At 30.1% G+C, this 19,489-nt stretch overlaps 2 protein-coding genes across 6 annotated transcripts; one reads left to right on the plus strand and one right to left on the minus strand.

Moving 5' to 3' along the window:
- Window positions 1-32: 32 nt before the first annotated feature.
- Window positions 33-2,099, minus strand: LOC118441773 (glutaminyl-peptide cyclotransferase). The gene is made up of 6 exons (XM_035866650.2): window positions 1,861-2,099; window positions 1,575-1,718; window positions 1,205-1,474; window positions 944-1,105; window positions 633-858; window positions 33-522 (listed from the first exon to the last, which is right to left on the minus strand). Exons 1-6 carry the CDS (start codon window positions 1,954-1,956, stop codon window positions 371-373), a joined length of 1,050 nt encoding a protein of 349 aa, XP_035722543.1. The 5' UTR covers window positions 1,957-2,099; the 3' UTR covers window positions 33-370.
- A 439-nt stretch (window positions 2,100-2,538) lies between these two features.
- On the plus strand, window positions 2,539-7,423 carry Vav (Vav guanine nucleotide exchange factor). Of its 5 annotated transcripts, none has more exons than XM_035866451.2 (9): window positions 2,539-2,870; window positions 3,233-3,737; window positions 3,815-3,883; window positions 4,069-4,195; window positions 4,951-5,316; window positions 5,442-5,762; window positions 5,858-6,262; window positions 6,388-6,659; window positions 6,735-7,423. In XM_035866451.2, exons 2-9 carry the CDS (start codon window positions 3,328-3,330, stop codon window positions 7,090-7,092), a joined length of 2,328 nt encoding a protein of 775 aa, XP_035722344.1. In that variant the 5' UTR covers window positions 2,539-2,870; window positions 3,233-3,327; the 3' UTR covers window positions 7,093-7,423. The 5 variants fall into 5 exon arrangements, with proteins under 5 accessions (XP_035722344.1, XP_035722345.1, XP_035722339.1 ...); XM_035866452.2 differs by having other exon boundaries at window positions 4,954-5,316; XM_035866446.2 differs by lacking the exon at window positions 4,069-4,195 and adding an exon at window positions 4,510-4,699 and having other exon boundaries at window positions 2,540-2,870.
- Window positions 7,424-19,489: the final 12,066 nt, after the last annotated feature.

The raw sequence follows: 19,489 nt of genomic DNA on the forward strand, positions 1-19,489 counted from the left end.
TTTCTCAAAATTCAAATCCCTTTCATATATTTTATATTTTTAAATAAAAATAATATTTTATTCAAATACTTATTAAATTAAAATAATAAATTTCATATAAAAATATATATGGTTAACATAAAATAATTTTTTGATCATATATACAATAAGTACATATTTTTGTATACAGATATTGATTTGTTATATTTCTCTCTCTCTCTCTCTCTCTCTCTCTCTTTCTCTCTCTCTCTTCTCTCCTCTCTTTTTCTGATTTATGTAAATAACAGACATTAAGTGTCATTGTTTAACAAATACATTAGTATATTTTAGTTATATAATTGATACCCATGTTCATAATATTACTGTATATGGTTATAGCAAAAAATAATTGTCATACATTGATATGTAAATATGAGGCAATAAATGCTCTTAGAATTCTGTTAATGTTCTCTATTGTTTTCATATCTATATTACTGCGATTATCTCCTGATTTATGCCAAAAAGTTGGAAACGGATATGGTATCAAATGTAGAATTGGAACATCTGAAAGAAAATAAAAAATTATAAGTTTGTAGTAATAACAAAGTGTAGTGAAACATAAAAAAAAAGAAAAGAAAAACAAGAAAAGAACAAGATTTGTAAATTTATCATACTTTTTCTCAAAAAAGGAATGTGATCATCTTCTATATCTGCCAATATAGAATATGGTTGAAAGTATTTCTGTTCTGATTTCTCATAGGAATAATTTTCGAATTTTCTTAATCCTGCTAAAGTATTTTCAAGATTAATAAGTAACGAATACCACTTCTGAGTATTTTCAAAATAACTGTAAAATGTTGGATCAGAAGCTCCTATTAAATCTAAAAGTATTAATATATCCTGAAACAAGAAAGAAAATAAAATCATAAATCAAAAAAATTGTACATATAACCCATTCTATGATCAATTGTTATTAATAATATACCATTTTATCAAGTTCAGAAATATTAATATCTCGTATAAGTGTGGTACGTTCGTTATGCCATTTATTTGCTAAATGTCTTGCTCCATAAATGGAATCTTCTGGACCCCAAGATTTAAAAGCTTCTTCTCCGTCAAAGAAAATAAACATTAAACTCACATTTTGCTAAAAGGTAATAGTCCTTTGAAAAAAAAGGAAACACCTCGGAAAACAATTATTACATAAAAAAAAAAAAAAAAAAAAAAAGAAAATAATTAAACATACATTTTTAATAGACTTTAGTTGTTTATCCATGACAGTAGCAATATTAATCATTTGAGCACATGGTACTGCACTATCTGTGGCACCAACAAAATCTCCTTCTCTGGTATATTTTGAATCGAAATGACAAGCTAATGATAAATACCTTGTAGCATTTGGATTCAATTTTGCAATAATATTTTCAAATTGAATTTTTCCAAATATAGGCGTTACATCCTCAAAAATATCTGACTCTACAGTCCAATTAAGATCATTCATGACTTTTATGATGTACTATAAAAAAAAAAATAGCATAATACATTAAAAATTTTATATAAGATGTTTATAATTTTTATCTATATTGAAATCAATATTGATATTTACTATTACTTACTTCTTTCACTTTTTTATGTTGAGAACTACCTACAACTCTGACAACACAAATGTTATCTAACACATGTTCCATATTAGTGATATTTGACATATCAGCAAGTGTAATGAGTTGTTCATTTGTTAAAGATATTGGGTCGTGATAATACTATATTGTTAGAAAATAATGATTTAGGATATTTATAAAATTTTATTAGATAATATACGTATATAAAGTATAACGAAAAAAAAAAAATAAGATCGAATTATTTTAAAAATTCAAAAAAAAATATGTCAAATATATTTCATACCTTTTCTCTGTGAAATGGTACATTCTGTGAAATAATCTTGTTAGGTATACATGGTACAATAATTATCAAAAACACGCACGAAATAAAGTAAAACATATTAGAATTATTATAAGATATGTTTGAAATCGAATACAACAGAAATATGTTACATATCAAAACCGCTGTCTTCGAAGAATAGTACACATGATATCGTTGACCTATGTAATACTAACAATTATCTGATTGGTCCATTTTATAATACATTTGATAACTAGTCTGGTTTTAATATACATATATTAAATAAAAAGATAACATTTTTTTCAATTTTTTCCTCCATTGAGATATAAACGAGATATAAACATACATATATATTGGCAAATAAATTTATTTAAATTTATAGAAAATATATATTATTTTATTCGTCAGGACGAATAGGACTGTTTGAAAAGACAGAAAAAAAATGTGAATATTTTATACACTTAATTTTTATAACATTTTTATAATTATTTTTACATATATTATGATTTATTTTAAATAACCTTTAATCTAAATAATAATTATATGTATCATTAAAATGAAAGAGATACACCTTCATTTATTTGAAATTATCTGACATTCTTAAGAATTAAATTATATGTTCTATGTAAATATATTGTTTCTTTCATTGGTTATACTAATCGAGTAGTCGTAAGTACTTGATCGTACTAAAATCGAACTATCGATTGTAAAAATGTAAAATATCAATATGGCCGCTACGGTCTAATAGGTTGGACGGCGTAATGTTACGACTATGAAGAAATAGCGTGTTTTGTGAAAAGCTACACGCGTATTAAAATCTTAAATTTACGAAATGTTTTACAATAACGTCATTACCGATTAAATTTTATAAAAAATACAAGCCTCATTAAATACGAAGCCAAAGAAATAAGGCAATGGATATACATTTTAATAACATACAAAACGGAGATTAAAGGTTAAGAAAAAGATATAGTAGAGAGGAAAGCATTTACAATTCCCTCCGACGAACGGAGGTACGCCTATGAAAAATTATCATTCATCGTGAAAAATTAAAAATTTTATTGTTAGTTCCGTTATTGTTTATATATTGTTGTTATTTTTCTTTATAAGAAATTCATTCGAATAGATTTTTAATTATCATTAATATGTTATATGATTTTTTAATTTTATGTTATCTCTATATAATGATATTGAAATAATAAAGTTAGTATTTTTTTATTTTTTTATTTTTTTTTTTAATATTTTAATATGTTTTTAAATCCACCTTATCTATAAAAATCTCACAATGTAATGCTGTATCCATCTTCCTTATTTATATTAATTTCTTTAATTCTATGTTTGTATTATTCTTTATTATTTTGTTCTTTCATAATAGAAACAGAAGAAATGCTGACTTCAAAAAACTACGATATTATATATTAAGAAGAAATTAATTTTACACATTCATTAATTCTAACAAAAAGCGAGAAAATGAGTAGATCAGATTGTGCAACTGATACAGGAAGTGGCTGGCGTGAATGTGCTAAATGGTTAACAAGATGTGGAGCATTAAGAGCTGATCACAAAGCCAATTGGCCCAATGCAACACCATTTGATCTTGCTTACACATTAAGAGACGGAGTATTACTTTGTAATTTATTAAAGACTGTAGATTCAGGATGCATAGATATGAAAGATGTTAATCAGAAACCACAAATGGCACAATTTTTATGTTTACGAAATATAAAAGTATTTCTGTCTGCATGTTCAACTATTTTCGGATTATCAGATTCTGACTTATTTGAACCTTCTATGTTATTTGATTTATCGAATTTTCAACGAGTACTTTGTACACTATCAGCACTATCGAATTGTCATCGTCTAAGACAAAAGGGTATTCCGTAAGTAATTTTTAGACTTTTATTTCTTATTTAGAAACATATTTATTTTATTTTAATATATAATATGTCTATTATAGAGGTTTCTCAGTAGGCCATAGTCGATCTCAAGAAGATATTTATAAGGATTTGCAAAGTGCTGGTGTAGGGTAAGTGTCTGAATATTATAAATAATTTTAATATATATGATTTTAAGACGTATATTCATTACAATGATCAAAATATAGTAGACATTAAAATAAAATTATAAGTAATTAAATTCTTAAAAATTGGTGCAAATCTTTTGGCATTTTTTAGCTAAGTAGATTTGTAGTAATTTTGTTAATGAATTTAGCCCCACGGCAGGAGTGGTGGCGTTTACCATAAAGCCTAGGCCTATGGACCTAGGTGAGTCTGAAGTTTATCAGGAATTGCTCTGTTTTTCAACTCCCCCTCAACACGACTGGCCTTCTACAGAGAAGGTATATGTCGTTTTGTATCCTGAGAATTTAATATGCCGTTTAAGAAAAGTTCCAGTTATCACAATTCTTTATGAATCAATTTGATAAAAGCAATAGTATAATGCAATTATTATACATTATTATCATTCATAATGTGATACTGGTACTATTTCAAAATACTTATCCAACTTGATATATGGCCATGAATGTTTTTAGTTTATGTTTAAACTTTTTAGTAACATTATCATACCCTTCATAGCTTAATAGTGTCCAAAAAATTAAGCTATGTTATGATGCATAGATAGTGCATGGCTATTTACATTTCTGTATAAAAGGCGCGAAGATGAAGGTCGTCGCAGAAGGTTTAGAAGGAGAGAGGGTGATGAAGCAGGTGGAGGAGGAGACAATGATGACTCTGTAGGAGAAGAAGATGGTTATGGAGCTTATTGCAGTCATGCTCAAAGTGAAGAGATCTATCAGGACCTTTGTAGTTTACACCTGCCACCTCCTCCATCTGTTGCTCAGGTTATTATTTTGTTATGCTTTCCTATGATTTCTATACACAATGTGTATTCATTATATCCTTTCCTTGGCAAATATCAAATCAATATTTCTAACACAAATAATATTCATATATGTATATGCATATGTTATTTAAAATTGTTGTGTTCATTATTAAAATTAACAATATTAGCTATTTTTATATTTTTTTTTAATCATTCATTTGTATATTATTATTATATATTGTTTTACAATTTAATAAAACAACCGTAAAGCAGGGTGGTGCAATATCAGGAGGAGAAAAGAGAGACTATGTTATTCAAGAACTTGTAGAGACTGAAAGAAACTATTCAGATGTTCTCAACAGTTTATTAAAACATTTTGCGAGACCACTTTCATCATTATTAAGACCTGAAGATTCCGCACGAATATTTTTTGGTATAAAAGAATTGTCCGAAATTCACGCTGGGTTCCATAGTCAACTTCGTAAAGCAAGAAACGGAGCTGCCTTAGCTCAAGTTTTTCTTGATTGGCGAGAAAAGTTTCTTATTTATGGAGATTATTGCGCAAATCTTACACTTGCACAAAATACGCTACAAGAAGCATGTACGAGAAACGAAGTTTTTAATCAAGAAGTCATAGTAAGTTTTTTCTTTTTTTTTCTTTTTAATTTATTTGATATATATATATATATATATATATATATATATATATTAAATATATTTTGTTATTTATTTATTATATATATGTATATTTATTTTTATAGAGATGCCAACAAGATTCCAATAATGGTAAATTTAAATTACGTGATATACTTTCTGTACCAATGCAAAGGGTACTAAAATATCATTTGCTACTTGATAAGTTAGTGGAAGAGACTCCTAGGGATTGGCACGAAGACAGACGTCAATTAAGTGAAGCGAGAGAAGTTATGGTAGACGTAGCACAATATATAAACGAAGTTAAACGTGATGCAGACACATTAGATATCATAAAAGATATAGAAGCATCGATAATTGATTGGGATGTACCTGAAGATGCACAATTAAAAGATTATGGACGTTTGTTAAGAGATGGAGAACTTAAGGTATATATTTAATATTTTTTCAAATATACGATGAAAATTAACATCGTAAATTATTGTCGTAATTAACAATGATTATTTTATCAAATTCTTTTTAGGTGAAAGCACATGGCGATCAAAGAATAAAAGCCCGTTATGCATTTGTTTTTGAGCAAATCATTCTAATATGTAAAGCGGGAAGAGGTGATCAATATTGTTATAGAGATTTTTTACGTTTAGATGATTATAGACTTGAGGATCATACGGGTAGACGAACTCTTGGCCGAGATTCACGTTGGTCTTATCAATGGTTACTTGTGCATAAACAAGCATACACTGCATACACCTTATATGCAAGGACAGAAGAACAAAAGCAAATGTGGATTAAAGCATTACAAGATGCGATGGATAATGTAAATCCTGCTGCATGTCGAAACACGAATCATAAATTTAAACTTACAACATTTGATACTGCACGTAGTTGTCAACGTTGCGGTAGATTTCTTAAAGGCTGTATATTTCAGGTAGTAATATTTTGCTTGTCTAAAAAAAAAAAAAAAAAAAAAAAAATGAAAATAAAAAAGAAATATATACTATTTTTCTATTATTATTATTATTATTTTTTTATCTTACCTTTTTTTACACATAGGGTTACAGATGCGAAGTATGTCGCCTTGCTGTACACAAACAATGTATTGCACATTCAGGACGTTGTATGCCAATACCACCTCCACCCCCACCACCACCACCCTTGCCTTGTGAAAGAGCACTTTCTGCAAAACTTTGGTTTGTTGGAGAAATGGGACGAGACACGGCATCTAATAAACTTGAACCTCGTGAGGACGGCACATATATGTTAAGAATAAGACCAGCTGGCCAACCTCGACTTAAGCATGAAACTAATTATGCATTAAGTATCAAGTAAGTTTTGTATTTATTGTGTCTATATATAAATGAAAATATACGAATGTGTATAATCTTCATTTCATTTTATAGGGCCGATGGTGCAGTAAAACACATTAAGATATTCAAACGTGATGTAGATGGTGCAGATCTCTATTATCTCAGTGAATCTAGATTTTTTAAAAGTGTCGTCGAACTTGTAGAGTACTATGAACGCGCCTCATTAGCAGAAAATTTTGAAAAATTGGATCAACGATTATTATGGCCTTTCCGTCGTGTATTAGCCAAAGCACTATTCGATTTTCATGGTAGCGAACGTAATCAATTGAGTCTTCGACGTGGTTGCAGAGTTGTTGTCTTAAGTAAAGAAGGTGATGCCAAAGGATGGTGGAAGGGCAAGATAGGCGATCAAGTAGGATTTTTTCCTAAAGAGTATGTCGAGGAAGAATAACGGAAATGCGGCAGTAATAATTCTTATCTATGCCGCAATTATCTTATCGTGCAATCATAAATTGAGTGAAATATATTTTGAAGAGATAGAAAGAAAACAAACAAAAAAAGAAAAAAAAGAAATATAAGAAGAAACAAAAAAAAAACAAAACAAAACAAAATCATACAAAAAAGAACAAAAAATGAAAAGAAAAAGCAAAATGAAATATACCATGACGTTTACATTGTGCAAAGCACCTTGTAAAATAATATTTTCAATGCCAATCTTACTTGTTAATAATTTTCTTTAATATTTGATTTTCTTTTCAATTCACGATCAATTAATTTACACATGAAGATATTTATACATATGTATATATATATATATATATACGTATATACATAGCGTGATATATTGTAACGTACTCATTCTTTTAGAATACTTTTATTTTACCTAAACGATTAACAAATAAATTCGCGTATCTTTTACTCGAGATCGGCAGGAAGGAAGAGACGAAAAAAACGATAGCGAGATCATAGTAATTTTTTTTTTACTTATCATTTATTCTCTTATTAATCTCTTCGAACTCTTCTCGTTTGCTTATCTATTTTTTTCTAACTAAATGAATCGTGTTTGCTTGGTATATGTACCAAGATGAATTTAATTTTTCATATATTCAACAATTCAATAAGTTTTTTTTCTTTTATATTACAAAAGTCAAAATTCTTTTTTAACTAATTTATTGATTTTAATATCACTTCTCAAAGTATTGCTCTTGCGCCTAATAATTTTTCAATGATCCTTGATGCTCTTCTTCTGCCTCTCTTATAATTTTTATTTTTAAACTTACTCGTCTTCTATTTTTAATTGTATATTAATTATTCTTTTTATTTCTCGATACTTATTAACCGTCCTAATCATACTATCTATCCTTCATACGCTTTCTGAGATCCGTCACAATATGTGTATAATCATTTTTCAATGGCCACATATCTTTTATTCTATCATTTTATCGATTTTACTTATGGAAAATTGTAAAATAAACTTTCACTCTTACTCTTCTATTGTAAAAAAGAAAAAAAAAAAAAAAAAAAAGAAAAGAAAGAAAAAAAGAAAAAAAAACATTCCAATTTTAAATTTCTCACAGAGCATTATATAATTTCAATATATATATATATATAGATATATATATAGTGTGTGTGTGCATGTGTGTGCGTGCGCGCGCGCCTGTGTGTAATGATCAATAGATTGTTATTTGATTTAGAACAGAAATATTCAAAAATAAGAATTTCCTTATCTCAGTAAGCTATTGTATACATTTAGATAATAGGTGCAAAAGAATTTTGCGGTGCCTTAGCGAATTTTTACATCCGCAATCCATGAAATAACAAGAGTTATTCTCAAATGAGAAATATAACAAAGTGGTCACTGATTTAAATGTTCTATGTATGTATGTATGTATGCATATATGCAAATGCATAGCTTCATGTTTAGTTAATCCTACCATGTATACAAATTCAGTAATATGAATTATAATTACTAGTTTTCTTTTCATAAGATCATTTTGATTAGTATAAGAGACACAGAAAAAAAGAAGCAAAAACTTATATGCGAAAAGAGATTTGTTTCTTGAAATTAAACGTTCATGAAATGTAAAATTTTAATGAAAAATAATCGATTTTGTGAACATTTATATTTTCGAGACAATTTTCGCTCCGCATTTTCTTTCTTTCCTTTAAGATCTAATTGTCAATTATTAATTGTACATATTGTGTTCCCTTACAGCTAATTAAAGCTTAACTATGTATGTATTCTCACATACATGTGCAGTATCCATATATATTTTATTGTAGGAAAGAAATTAGCTGTAATATTTTTTTAATGGTTAGAAAAATTCTCAATCGTGCCAATAAGAATAATCAATAAAGTTTACATTTTATTGAGTTGTTATAAAAAAAAATTCTTGGCGTATCTTTCATTTCCTTTGTTATCTATATATCTAATAAAACATCTATTAACTCTATATTAATTACAATATAAATCATATCATGTAAAATAATATATTAACATGTTTTACATTATATATGTTATATTGAAAATATAGATTTTGTTCAGGTTTCATAACGTGGTGGTTGCTGTTTCTGGAGACTTTAATGCCGCAAGAAACAAAAACATGTCTGTTCACTGTCCCTAGACCTATAATGACTTATGACATTGATGAGAATAGATAATGTAATACTTGATCAAATTTGATGAACAAGATTTCATTTTAAAGAAGACGATTTAATCTAGGAAACATCTTTTTCGAATTTTTGAAAAACCTTTATTTTCTTTGAAAAAAAATCGTGTTAAAAGATGGTATTTTTCGACAACAGTTTATGCAGAAATAAAAATCTTTTTCAAAAATATGAAATAGATATCTTCTGAAAAAGATATATCAAAAATTATGCTTGTTCTCATTGTTGGTGTAAATACTGTTTTCGATATTTTTCATGTACAAAAAGTTTTGTACTGTGACATCTCTCGAAATTCATCTAACAAAAGAGAAGTTCGTATCCTCACTACTGATTTATGTAGCCTGCTCGAATGGAGTATGTTTATTCAAACATATGAAATAGCGATTTACTTGATTGTTCCAATTTTAATTTTGGGATAGTTGACGTAATAAAAACATAAACGAGCTTTCTCTTAACATTATAGATCACCGAGTTAGTTTCATTTTGTATAAAAAAAAAAAACCGAAACGTGAACATTGAAAGTTTTTCTTTCTAAATGAGAAAAATTATAAATTAATATTTTCAGTAATTTTATAATTATTTAAACAGTCTTTAACGTACGTGAGATAGAAAAATAAATATTTAAACCATAGTATATTCATATAAACATTCAAACAACGGTACCGCGCGTGGGATTTAAAACAATTTTAAAATAAAATTACAACACTTCCAAATTTTAAACTCGAATAAGTTGGCCTTGTGTAATATAAACATAAACGCGCTTCTTAACTTTGACAAGTATCGTGTCAGTTTCTGTTTGCATTCCGACCAGTGCACATCGATAATCGTTCTTTCTAAACACGAAAATATTAAATCAATAGTTTCGGTAATTTTTCAATTATTTAAACAATCTCCAATGTACGCGGCATATAATAAACTAATATATAAACAATTTTACATTCATTTTATTATTAAAAAAACGATAACGGGCGTGAGACGTAGAATAATTTTAATTTTCAATTTCGATACTTTAAAATTTTAATCTCGGGATTGTCGGCCTTGTGCAAAGTAAACATAAACGCGCTCTTTCTTAACTTTGACAAGTATCGTGTCAGTTTCTGTTTGCATTCCGACCAGTGTACATCGATAATCTTTCTTTCTAAACACGAAAATAGTAAATTAATAATTTCGGTAATTTTCAATTATTTAAACAATCACCCATGTACGCGGCATATAATAAACTAATATATAAACAATTTTACATTCGTTTTATTATTAAAAATACGATAACGGGCGTGAGACGTAGAATAATTTTAATTTTCAATGTCGGTACTTTAAAATTTTAATCTCGGTATTGTCGGCCTTGTGCAAAGTAAACATAAACGCGCTCTTTCTTAACTTTGACAAGTATCGTGTCAGTTTCTGTTTGCATTCCGACCAGTGTACATCGATAATCTTTCTTTCTAAACACGAAAATAGTAAATTAATAATTTCGGTAATTTTCAATTATTTAAACAATCACCCATGTACGCGGCATATAATAAACTAATATATAAACAATTTTACATTCATTTTATTATTAAAAATACGATAACGGGCGTGAGACGTAGAATAATTTTAATTTTCAATGTCGGTACTTTAAAATTTTAATCTCGGGTTTGTTGGCCTTGTGCAAAGTAAACATAAACGCGCTCTTTCTTAACTTTGACAAGTATCGTGTCAGTTTCTGTTTGCATTCCGACCAGTGCACATCGATAATCGTTCTTTCTAAACACGAAAATATTAAATCAATAGTTTCGGTAATTTTTCAATTATTTAAACAATCTCCAATGTACGCGGCATATAATAAACTAATATTTAAACAATTTTACATTCGTTTTATAATTAAAAATACGATAACGGGTGTGAGACGTAGAATAATTTTAATTTTCAATGTCGGTACTTTAAAATTTTAATCTCGGTATTGTCGGCCTTGTGCAAAGTAAACATAAACGCGCTCTTTCTTAACTTTGACAAGTATCGTGTCAGTTTCTGTTTGCATTCCGACCAGTGTACATCGATAATCTTTCTTTCTAAACACGAAAATAGTAAATTAATAATTTCGGTAATTTTCAATTATTTAAACAATCACCCATGTACGCGGCATATAATAAACTAATATATAAACAATTTTACATTCGTTTTATTATTAAAAATACGATAACGGATGTGAGACGTAGAATAATTTTAATTTTCAATGTCGGTACTTTAAAATTTTAATCTCGGGTTTGTTGGCCTTGTGCAAAGTAAACATAAACGCGCTCTTTCTTAACTTTGACAAGTATCGTGTCAGTTTCTGTTTGCATTCCGACCAGTGCACATCGATAATCGTTCTTTCTAAACACGAAAATATTAAATCAATAGTTTCGGTAATTTTTCAATTATTTAAACAATCTCCTATGTGCACGGCATATAATAAACTAATATTTAAACAATTTTACATTCGTTTTATAATTAAATATACGATAACGGGCGTGGGACGTAGAATAATTTTAATTTTCAATGTCGGTACTTTAAAATTTTAATCTCGGGTTTGTTGGCCTTGTGCAAAGTAAACATAAACGCGCTCTTTCTTAACTTTGACAAGTATCGTGTCAGTTTCTGTTTGCATTCCGACCAGTGCACATCGATAATCGTTCTTTCTAAACACGAAAATATTAAATCAATAGTTTCGGTAATTTTCAATTATTTAAACAATCTCCCATATACGCGGCATATAATAAACTAATATTTTAACAGTAGTACATTTATTTAAATATTTAAAGACGGAAATGCGCGCGGGACTTAAAATAAAATTCGATTACTTTCAAATTTTACTCTCGCGATAGTTGGCCTTGTGTAATATAAACATAAACGCGCTCTTTCTTAACTTTGACGATTACGAGTTAGTTTTATTTTGAACTCTGACGTGTAAAGATCGAAATTCTGTGATTTTATTGACCTGGACAATTACCGGATCAGTTCTGAGGAGTAAACATTGTCCTTTGAGGAGTAAACATCGAAAGTTTCCTAGGATATCTTTGCTGCAAGTATCAATGATTATTAAAGATGAATATATTTTTATATCGTACCTTTCTTCAATAATTTATACAGTTTCGTATTATAACAGTGATAATAATTATTTTGTTTTTATTTGTTTGTTTCAGAACATTTTTGCAATCGCTCGCGAAACAGTGATATTATTTAATATTTGTATCGCTGATATAAGAATATCGCGAAGTAGAAGCTGTGTTTGTTCGTTCGGGTTTCGCGATTTAAACAACAAGTGTATTTGTATCGATTGCGTGCAATGCAATCGTTAGAGTCAGTGTTTGTTCGTAAAGCTTTTTGCTTTTTTAACAGTCGTCCAGACTGTATTTTTAAAAAGATATTAGAGTTTCGTGAAGTAAATTCAGTGACCGTTCGTTAAAAATTAACTGTCGCGTAATAGAGTCAGTGCATCATTGAAGAGATTTGTTGACCAACTTCGGTGTCGACCTACCTAATCAACAATTTCGACTTAAACCGCGGACGAGTATTTTGGAGCCATCGCAGAACTTCTTAAGTTGTGAGTGAATTTTTAAGTCCCTCCAATCATTCAATCATGTCGAGGACGAAAGGTCCGAATCGGCACGGGTGATTGGTTGTAATTAATTAGTAGAAGAGCATTGAGTGACCACGAGTAAATTTCTTCGGAGATTTACTCGTGAATGGTTTCTTATTTTTTCATTTATTTATTAGATCAGGATAGGGTCTTCTTGCTCAAACGCGTTTATAATTATTTGTGATTTTGAATATTTTAATACATTTTTAAATATTTTACTCGCGCGGAAATAAGTAAAGAATCGATATTCATAAGTTCTAATAAGAAACGAGTAAGAAGACACTCGCGATGGATAGTCTCTGGATTACAAATGAAACTGTGGATGATTTTATTACAATAATTAAAATATTCGTTTGTAAGAAGGAACGTCCAAGGGTTTGCTTTATATATTTAAATAATTATTAATTAAATATTTAATCAATTTAAATTAATACAGAAAAAGTCTCGATAGAGTCATTGATTTTGAAAGAGATAAATCGAGTAGAATGATTGCTAAAAAACAATGAGACGTAGTCCGTAAGCCTAGATGATAAATTAATTATTTTTTAGCTCAGGATTTTCAGCAATTAATATACTATTATCTAATTTTTAATTTTTTTATAATTAATATCTAATTTCTCCCACACAGAGAAAAAGTATCTTTCGTAAGGATAATAATAAGTTTTCAGATTCGTTAGGGTTGTATTAGGATTTTCTTTCATATCCTAGAATTTGGAATCAAATTTTGTCGTTACAGTTTTAGAGTGATAATCGATTAGGTTGAGGCACGAAGCAAAGAAGAGGCTATATGCCGAAGACAACATGTGGCTAAAGAGGATAACTATTAGGCTATTGAGTTATTTTCGAAGGTTCACTAAGAACTTTCGAGGATGGCTCTTAGTTTTATTATATTAGTATTTTAATTTTACCATATTGTCACTCAAAATGCTCTTATGGTGATGGGTGTAGGGGTGTAAATTAAAAAAACTGAGACGAAGTAACTTTCCGTAAATAATATTCCCACATTGTCACGCGTACGCGAATAGGATTATTTCATATTTTATGCCTTTTTAATATTAAACTTTTTTTAAATCTTAATTGAATTTATGATTCGAGTTTAATAAAATCAAATTTTACGTTAAAGTCGATTAATAGATTTAGCACATTTTTTCTTTTCTAAAGTTCAATTCAATTCATAATTTAATTTTAATAAAATCGAGTTCTATATTAAAATCGCATATCTATGAAATGTAAAAGTAATATAATATTTCTTTAGATCAGTATTCAGAATTTTTCATTCTTTTTTAATTAATATTTTTTTTCTTAGCTTTTAAGTTTTATTAAATTAAATTCCGAATTTTACCGTTCGTGTAATTAATATACATATATATATATTCTTTCTTTTTCTTTATTTCTTTTCAGCTAGGTCTAAGTCGTGAGATCGCGAACACGGGAAGGAATAATTAATAAATAGGATTATCTTAACGATTAAACAATAAGATATTCTTAACAACGTTATAAAAATCATATACATGTATTGTTATTTACTATCGATTAATAAATATGATAATATTTTTTTCAGAGAGAATAATATTTATTTATATTAATCGTTTATTTTTCTTAAGTTTAATCAAATTAAATTTAGCATTTTATCGTTCCTATAATTAATATACATATATACTAATTCTTTTTTCTTTCCTTATTTCTTTTCAGCTAGGTCTAAGTCGTGGGATCCCGAACACGTGAAGGAATAATTAATAAATATTTAAACAATAGGATATTCTTAGCAAAGTTATAGACAACATGTACATATATTATCATATATTATCGATTAATAAATATAATATTTCTTTCAGAGAGAATAATATTTATTTATATCTGTGTTCAGAATATTTCATTCCTTTTTAATTAATCTTTTGTTTTTCTTAAGTTTAATCAAATTAAATTCAGTATTTTATCGTTCGTATAATTACTGTCATTTCTATTTTTTCTTATTTACTATCATTAATTATCCTCTATATATATCTCGGGTGGAACCCATGGGAGAGGCCCATGGGTGTGTACCTCTATGCGGGTTGCTGTCTCAGCATCTTACAGAGCTACTTCTCTTTTCTTCTCTTTCTGGAGCTCTCTTTTCTATTTCATATTTTTCATTGTTATTTGCTCCTATTAATTATGATTTATAAGTCTCGGGTGGGACCCATGGGATGGGGACATGGGTGTGGGCCTCTGTGCGGGTTGCTTTCTCAGCATTTTATAGAGCTGCTTCTCTTTTCTTCTCTTTTTGGGGCTATCTTTTCTATTTCATATTTTGCACTCTTATTTACTATTATAAATTATGATTTATTAGTCTCGGGTGGGACCCATGGGATGGGGACATGGGTGTGGGCCTCTGTGCGGGTTGCTGTCTTAGCATCGTGTAGAGCTGCTTCTATTTTCTTATCTTTCTGCAGCTTTCTTTTCTATCTAATATTTTTCTTATTTAATTATGTATCTAATTATGTTATTAATATGTTATTTCTTTCCATTATGTCTTTTCAGATTATTATTATGTTATTTCTTTTTAATTATGTTTTTATGGTTTTAATTATGCTTTTAATATATTCTTATTAATAATGATTTACAGGTTTTAGATGAAGCGGATTGTTGTTTCAGCAGCATGCAGAGCTACTTCTATTTTCTTATCTTTCAGCAGCTCTCTTTTATTACTTATATTTTTTTTCTGTAATTATGTTTTTAATTATGTTATTAATATGTTATTTCTTTTCATTATGTCTTTTCAGATATTTATTTATATTATTTTTTTTAATTATGTTTTTATGTTTTTAGGTATGTTATTAATATATTCTAATTAATATTAATTTTTATGCATTAGGTAGGACCAATGAGATGAAGCGGATTGTTGTTTCAGCAGCATGCAGAGCTACTTCTATTTTCTTATCTTTCAGCACCTCTCTTTTATTATTCATATTTATTTTCTTCAATTATGTTTTTAATTATGTCATTAATATGTTATTTCTTTTCATTATGTCTTTCCAGATTTTTATTATGTTATTTCTTTTTAATTATGTCTTTTTAATATTTATTTATGTTATTTTTTTAATTATGTTTTTATGTTTTTAGGTTTGTTATTAATATATTCTAATTACTTTTAATTTTTAAGCATTAGGTAGGACCGTAGAGATGAAGCGGACTGTTGTTTTAGCAGCGTGCAGAGCTACTTCTATTTTATTATCTTTCTTTTATTCATTTTCTTTTCTTCTTTTCCAGGATAGATCATCAAGGTATAGGTTCATCTCTGGTCGAATGCGTCATCGCCTGGCACGATTCATCATCGATTTTTACGCGGTTACGGGAAGGATAGGAAGAACACTCGCGTGCGTGTCGGCGTGCACAAGCGTGGGTGTTCTCGGGCGCGATTAAACCTCGTTTGATAGTTCGAATCGAAAACGCGAATTTAGAGTAGAGTCATCGTTTTTCTAACACTCACGTGAATGAACGCGAGCACGACATAAAAATCCTACCGGGGATTTCGTTTAAATTTGCTCGAATATTCGATTAGATTACCACGCGAACGCGTTTTTTTAGAGTAGAGTCACCGTTTTCCGAACACTTGCGTGGGTGTCCGGGCGCGATTAAAAGTCCTATCATGGACTTCGTTTTAGTGTTGAAATTCGGGGTGCGCGAACGGTTTACCTTGTAGTGCTGTACATAGCTGGCTGATGTTATGACAATCCTAATGTTTGGTAACGGGGCGGAAATCCCGACAAATATCATGGAAAGTCTAAATACCGGTTAGCATATGTCACTTTGGATTTCAACTTAGAGTCATCGTTATTCTAACACCCGCGTGGGTGTTCGCGTGCGCGATTAAAAGTCCTACCGGGGACTTCGTTTCGTTTGCTCGAATATTCGATTAGTTTATTTAGAGTAGAGTCACCGATTTCCGAACACTTGCGTGGGTGTCCGGGCGCGATTAAAAGTCCTATCATGGACTTCGTTTTAGTGTTGAAATTCGGAGTGCGCTTTGGATTTCAACTTAGAGTCACCGTTATTCTAACACTCTCGTAAGTGTTCGCTAGCGCGATTGAAAGTCCTACCGGGGACTTCGTTTTATTTCTTCGACATATCGCATTAGATTACTTCGCGAATTTGTATAGAACAGTAGAATCTACGTAATTATAACACACGTGAGTGTCGCGAACGCGATTAATGCGCTTTGATTGTTCGAAATTCGGATGCACGAATTCAGATGTGCTTAATAATCCGTTATGCCTGAGGCGGAGGGTGTCGAACGGTTAAGCTCTCTGTAAGTGGGATCCCTATAGCTGAGGCTATATATCTCCTGTTAGCTTTGTACCATGCCCAAGATATTCGAAGCGGAAGGCATGAGGGATCGGTATCGCGGTACGCGGATTTTAGAATAAAGTAGAGTCACCGTTAGCTCGTGGGTCTCCACATGCAGCAACCTCCACGTGGTGAGACCTGGATCGTTAATACTTGCAAAGTTTAATTGTAAATTTTTAAATGCAAGTATTACCGAGCGAATAGCTGCATATTGTATTATTTGTCGAATATCTTTTCAAACTAATTCCAACTAATCATTAATATTTCTCCATTTTATGTCGCTAGTAATACTTCGAAAGAAGAAATATAGCAGAAATCTATTGTACCATAATTTCTCAGAGAAACGAAAAGGAAATTTTTCTATTTCTCTTTTATGTTCACTGTCATTTCTATTTATTCTTATTTATTCTCATTAATTATTCTTTATATATCTCGGGTGGGACCTATGGGAGGGGCCCATGGGTGAGGGCTTCTGTGCGGGTTGCTGTCTCAGCATCATATAAAACTGTTTCTGTTCTCTATATCTTTTTGGGGCTCTCTATTCTTCTCTTTCTGGGGCTCTCTTTTCTTTCTCCGGCTCTCGTTTCTATCTCATATTTTTCTTTTTCAATTATGTTTTTAATTGTGTTATTAATATGTTATTTCCTTTTAATTATGTTTTTAATTATGTGTTTAATTGTGTTTTTAATATATTTCTATTAATTATGATTTAGTTGCTGTAGGTAGGACTTATGGGATGATGCATGCTGCTTCTCTTTTCGTTTCTTTTTCTAGGTCTCTTATCTATTTATGTATATTTTCTATTTGTATTTTATATATGTGTATATATATTATTTTCTGTTTTATATATATTTTTGTTCTCTTTTTTTTCCTCTTTATCTTTTTCTTTTACAGGATAGGTCATCGAGGGATAGCTTCATCTGCGGACGGATTCGTCGTCGCCTGGTTGGATTCATCATCGATTTCTATGCGCGAATACGGGAAGGATAGGAAGAACACTTGCGCGCGTGTCGGCGGGCACAGGCGTGGGTCTTCTCGGGCGCGAATGTATTACGTTTGATTGTTCGAATCGAAAACGCGAATTGTAGAGTAGAGTCATCGTTTTTCTAACACTCGCGTGGGTGTTCGGGCGCGATTAAAGGTCCTACCGTGGACTTCGTTTGATTTCTTCAAAATTTCGATGGGGGTACTTCGCGAATTTCGGCTTAATAGTAGAATCTACGTAATTATAACACACACGTGAGTGTCGCGACGCGATTAGTATTTCTAAGGAGTGCGCTTTGATTGTTCGACATTCGGAAAGCACGAATTCAGATGTGCTTAATAATCCGTTATGTCTGAAGCGGACGGTGCAAATGGTGGAGCTATCTGTAAGAGGTGTGCAGTAGCCAAAGCTACGCATACCCTGTTAGTTAAGAAGCCAGTGCATTGAAGCGGAAAGGTATCGCGGATCGGTGTCGCGGAACGCGGATTTTAGAGTAGAGTCACCGTCAGTCCGTGGGTCTCCACATGCAGCAACTTCCACGTAGTGAGACCTGGGTCAGTGTTACTTGCATACTCTAATTATAAATTCTTTAACGCAAGTATTACTGAGCGAATGGCTGCATATTTTTTTACTTTTCCAATATCTTTTTAATCTCATTCCAATTAAATATTAATATTTTTCCACTTTATATCGCTAATAATACTTCAAAAGAAGAAATATAGCAGAAATCTATTCTGCAATAATTTCTCAGAGGAATAAAAAGGAAATTTTTCTATCTCTCTTTTATGTCCACTGTCATTTTTATTAATTCTTATTTAATCTCATTAATTATCCTTTATATATCTCGGGTGGGACCCACTGGCGGGGCCTGTGGGCGAGGGCTTCTGTGCGGGCTGCTGTCTGAGCATCATATAGAACTGTTTCTCTTGTCTTCTCTTTTTGGGGCTCTCTTATCTCTTTCATATTTTACATTGTTATTTACTATTATTAATTATGATTTATTAGTTTCGGGTGGGACCCATGGGATGGGGACATGGGTGTGGGCCTCTGTGCGGGTTGCTGTCTTAGCATCGTGTAGAGCTGCTTCTATTTTCTTATCTGTCTGCAGCTTTCTTTTCTATCTAAAATTTTTCTTATTTAATTATGTATCTAATTATGTTATTAATATGTTATTTTTTTTCATTATGTCTTTCCAGATTATTATTATGTTATTTCTTCTTAATTATGTTTTTATGGTTTTAATTATGTTTTTAATATATTCTTATTAAT

Source organism: Vespa mandarinia, chromosome 5 (assembly GCF_050613455.1).
Source record: "Vespa mandarinia isolate Hongniang chromosome 5, ASM5061345v1, whole genome shotgun sequence".
NCBI lineage: Eukaryota > Metazoa > Arthropoda > Insecta > Hymenoptera > Vespidae > Vespa > Vespa mandarinia.

Excerpts from the sequence above, each read along its gene's own strand:
- LOC118441773 (XM_035866650.2), bottom strand. The coding sequence starts at position 1,956 with ATGTTTTACTTTATTTCGTGCGTGTTTTTGATAATTATTGTACCATGT. Across the intron at positions 1,719-1,860 it reads TACCATTTCACAGAGAAAAG|TATTATCACGACCCAATATC; the intron begins GTATGAAATATA and ends CTAACAATATAG. Across the intron at positions 1,475-1,574 it reads AACATAAAAAAGTGAAAGAA|TACATCATAAAAGTCATGAA; the intron begins GTAAGTAATAGT and ends TTTTTTTTATAG.
- Vav (XM_035866446.2), top strand. The coding sequence starts at position 3,328 with ATGAGTAGATCAGATTGTGCAACTGATACAGGAAGTGGCTGGCGTGAA. Across the intron at positions 3,884-4,509 it reads TTGCAAAGTGCTGGTGTAGG|GCGCGAAGATGAAGGTCGTC; the intron begins GTAAGTGTCTGA and ends TCTGTATAAAAG. Across the intron at positions 5,763-5,857 it reads TAAGAGATGGAGAACTTAAG|GTGAAAGCACATGGCGATCA; the intron begins GTATATATTTAA and ends AATTCTTTTTAG.